At 31.7% G+C, this 4,541-nt stretch overlaps 1 protein-coding gene across 1 annotated transcript; it reads right to left on the reverse strand.

Moving 5' to 3' along the window:
• Nucleotides 1-2,077: 2,077 nt before the first annotated feature.
• Nucleotides 2,078-2,663, reverse strand: LOC141718975 (two-component response regulator 24-like). Its single transcript, XM_074521355.1, has 2 exons — nucleotides 2,402-2,663; nucleotides 2,078-2,298 (listed from the first exon to the last, which is right to left on the reverse strand). Exons 1-2 carry the CDS (start codon nucleotides 2,654-2,656, stop codon nucleotides 2,134-2,136), a joined length of 420 nt encoding a protein of 139 aa, XP_074377456.1. The 5' UTR covers nucleotides 2,657-2,663; the 3' UTR covers nucleotides 2,078-2,133.
• Nucleotides 2,664-4,541: the final 1,878 nt, after the last annotated feature.

Below are 4,541 nucleotides of genomic sequence, written 5' to 3' on the forward strand. Positions count from 1 at the left end.
AGCTGAAGACTTTTGTGATAGTTTATGCTTGAGAAGTTGTAAGAATGTTTAATTTTCAGTTGTAAGTTTGAATAGTTGGGATTTGGATGTTTGTAGTATAAGTGTGTGTGTGTGTGGCTTGTGTGCATACTTTAACCTGTTGTGATCCGTGGATGTTGGTAAGTAGGGTCATTACATATGATTATCATTTTTATTATTGTTATAGGCAGGTTTATGTATATGGTGTGTGTGTTGTGGACCCCAAACTTCTGACCCGGGTTTGGAGGGCGCCACAATGTCCATCATTCTTGGGTCTTTTTCGATGATGCTCAGAGTTCATGGGGCTTTTCCATGTTGGTGCCTAGTTATCGTGGGGCTTATCATGTGGTATTAGTATGTATTGTCAAAAAAACATTATAGGATTTAGATGAAGCCTAATTGTTAGATTTTTTTTTATTGTTATGTGATACTTGGAAAATCTTAGGAGTTGAATGGTTGTATTAACTCATAATAAGTGAATATAAGCTTGATCTCATTATAGGTTGTTAAACAACAACAATAGACTGAAGTTGAGTTGTTGATAGATTTTGTTCACCTAAAATGTGGCAATAAATTGTTGGTATTTAGAAACCCGTGACTAAGAATGAGAGTTACTTGCTCACCGGGTGTAATCTTAATATGGACTTGCTTGTTAAAACTAGATTATTAGTTTCACATAAGGATATGATTATTCAAATGACCATAACACAACTATAATTTATAAGGGATTATTTTGGATTGCTTTAAACTCATGGGAACGTATCCTAAACTACAATAATGTCTTTGATAAGCATGTTGACCTTAGGCATCTCGACAAGTGGATCATAATATATTAAAACTGGATTAAAGATTCAGTGGATTCGAAAACCCCATATGTTCATATTATTGATTTAATCTATATTTATATAGTGTTAACCACACCATCCAAAATGTTGACTACATAGACTGTTGTGTTGACATTTTTCTATTGTGTAATCCTCGTGAGAATGATGATACTCTTCACGAGTAATATTTTGACCACTTTCAATTTCGATGGTCGGCAAATGCCCATGTGTAAATGGGCCATCATATACATAAAAATACAATATATTTTTTGAGACAATCTACTACCCTGCATTTTCTAAGCACGCATGACCTACTTTGACAATAGTTACTTTGACTTGGTGTATGAAGTAGATATATTTTGTTATGATACAGATGAAGTTATGCTATTTTATTATTTAGAACATTGGTAATTATAGTGGTACTTCTTTCTCTTTGCCAACCCCTGCTCTTATTTGACCAAAAACTCATGAAGAAGCCTTCAAGCATATGATAATATGCGAAATATTTTCATCCATTAGATTTTATAAATTACCCATACGAAGCTCCTCAAATATGTGACAAATTATTACTCAATAGATCAGTTGCAAGGATTGGATAATAAATTCACTCAAGTTAGGCATTAATGATAATTGGTTTAGTCAAGTATGATTCAATATAATTTTATAATTGATTTGATATCTTAATGAATAATGCACATTATAGAGTAGACAACTAGTGTGGTTGCTAAACACATGTAGACTTTTTATGCCTTTGTAGAATTGAAAAATCTTTACTTTCTCGTTCGTGACAATCCACTGAATGGATTCTATATTATACATTACATATTTAAAACCCATAGGAATATCTAATACAAAAGCCAATCTCAATAAATTTTAATAATATAACAAAGGCTAATCTCCACTATGTTAAGAAAAAACAAGGATTTATTTCAATCCTCTCGCTCGGACGTAAGACTCCCGCTGCTGATAGATGGCTCTCCTTTTATAAGCAACCAATGTCAATACTAATATTTCATGCATTCACATTCCCCAAACTAGTTTTATTAAATTATCTAAGAGATTTACAAAGTGGTGATAAAGCAATATAATACACAAAATTTTTTTATAAACAGTACAAAAATAAATTAAAACTAAATAAAATAAAAAACTAACTAACAACATATTTATATTATAATTGATAAACAATACAAAATTTATTTATCTCGCCCGTGCTTAGCACGGGTTATAAGCTACTTTATTTATTAAACATAATTATTTATAACTAGTGATTGTTGCTTCATTAATTTATTGATCATATATTCTTGAAAAACCTAGCAAGTTTATCAAGAGTTAGAGGCTTAGTAAAAAAGTGATCTACGCCAGCTTCTATAAATAATTCCATGACCGCAGACTTATCAGAAGCACTAACTCCAAGTATCTTTGAATCTACTCCCATATCTCTCAGTGTTTTGGTCGCCTGAAACAGAAATGAAAAAAATAAATTATAAAAGTTCAAATTTATCAAAATTTTCAGATGTTATATATATAAGAAATGAGATATTACAAATCAAGCTACTAACCTCAATACCATCCATAACTGGCATTTGGAAATCCATAGTTATGAGATCAAAATGTTCTCCAGATCGAAACAATTCAATGGCTTGTTTTCCATTTTCAGCTGTAAATGTTTTGAACCCAAATCGACTCAAAAGATGCTTATGAAGTGTATGCGCCATTGAATCATCATCAACAATAAGCGCCTTTGCATCTTTTTTTGTGGTCATTTTACAAGTAATAATCTTCTTTACATTTGAACTTCCTATTTGAGAAGTCATACTTCTTATAATCTGTTCACATAAAAGTACACATTAAACATAAATATTTTTAAAGGAAATTTTAAATTATAGCAAATCGGAGTAGAAAAGAGTTGATCTTTCTTTAATAGGCTAAATGAGTAATTAAAGTATTCATAAAAAATAACACATGTTTATGTACATGATAGCGGCTCAGGACACACTTATTAAGTGTACTTCACCACCAACATGCCTTCGATCCTTATGTATTGTATAAAATTTTAACAAACTAATTGAACAAAAATGAATTCAACTTATGAACTTCCAGTAATCATAATTAATAGTGTATACAAATAATCTTACCAATATAATGTACAGTGAGAGTTGTGATGCCGATATATGCAAGTGAGAAGTTAAATTTATAGTGGGCATAGAGATAAGTTTGGATATTTTAATATTGTGCGTCGATGTAATCGTTCGACAAATTCAACATTTTATAAATTGCTTTAATTGTGTAGATTTGATTCATATATCTATAATAACTTGGAATTCTATATCTGTAGAAATCTTTTAGCGTCAAAAATCTTCATCTGTAACTGATTTGACATTTTGATCTTTATCCATAGAAATTTATCCAGAGTAAGTACGTAAATAAAAAATCACATTATGGAAAAATGCTACCATGTCCCAAGAAAGACCATCAAATTGAACTTTTCACAACTTTAATCATATTTACCTTGATTTGACATCAAAATCTTTATCCATAAACAAATTTTAGAGTAAGTGGGAAAACAAAAAAAAATTATAGTGTGGAAAATCACTACCATGTCGCTCGAAAGTCTTTTGAAATGATATTTTCACAACTTTAATCACTTTTACACTAAATGCTTGCATGTTTTCTATGAACGTCCTTTATTATTACCATTTAACAAAACCCTATAATAACATTGTTGATATATCGATTGCACGTAGGCAATTACCAATACGCGAAAATGCATGTGGTTAAGTAGTATCTGTTGACGGAGGAATCTGGTAACAACAAAGTTCACCGGAATCAAGATCTATGACGGTGGTTCTTCACCAAAAAATTAAGCAGTGTGTGGTATTTGTGTGTTAATTGGTGGCTGACATTGATTAGAATTAGTGGTGGCCCTTTTTAACTCTTAACATTTCAAACTCTCTCAATGTTCTTACGTACCCTTTATATAGGGATCAAGCCTGGCATAGTTCTGGGGAACAAGAAATCTAATGACTTTAGATTTCTCATTCCGAGGCCCAGCATGAGTCCTTTTAGAATCTGTCTTCCTCTAGTTTTAGGAATGTCCAACTTTGAGTTCCAACCACGAAGGCCCAAGGCTCGTCCGTAATTATAGGACTTCTCGAATAGTACAACCCCCCAAGGATTTATATATGAATATATATTTCCATGAATATCTTATGTTCTTTATTTTAATGTCCTAAACACTATTCACCTCAAGAACACAAAACCACTAAACGAACACTAAATTATTTATCCGCAAAAGATTCGAAAGAATTTTTTAATTTAGTGGGTATCATATTCAACCCCCTTCTACGATAATTCGGTACCTAACAACTCCGCCACCAAATATTACCCTTGATTATGGAGGCAGGTAGAAGCACGGTTCACCCCAAATATTAGAAGCGTCCCTATTAGGTCACACACACTGTAGAGGGGGTGAATACAGTGTATAATACAATCAAATCAAACTTTAATATATTAAGTAACAGAAAACAAAGTTTATTGAAATAATAAACTCTGTTACAGTATGGAACTGTTACCTCTCAGTGATGAACAAATATCACGAGAGCTGCTAGGGTTACAATGAATAATCTTCTCGAATATATTAACACTTTTAGTGTAAACCCTATGTCTGTGTTTATATACTACACAATTACAAGATAATTA

The sequence above is a fragment of the Apium graveolens genome, chromosome 1, assembly GCF_009905375.1.
Source record: "Apium graveolens cultivar Ventura chromosome 1, ASM990537v1, whole genome shotgun sequence".
Taxonomy (NCBI): Eukaryota; Viridiplantae; Streptophyta; class Magnoliopsida; order Apiales; family Apiaceae; genus Apium; species Apium graveolens.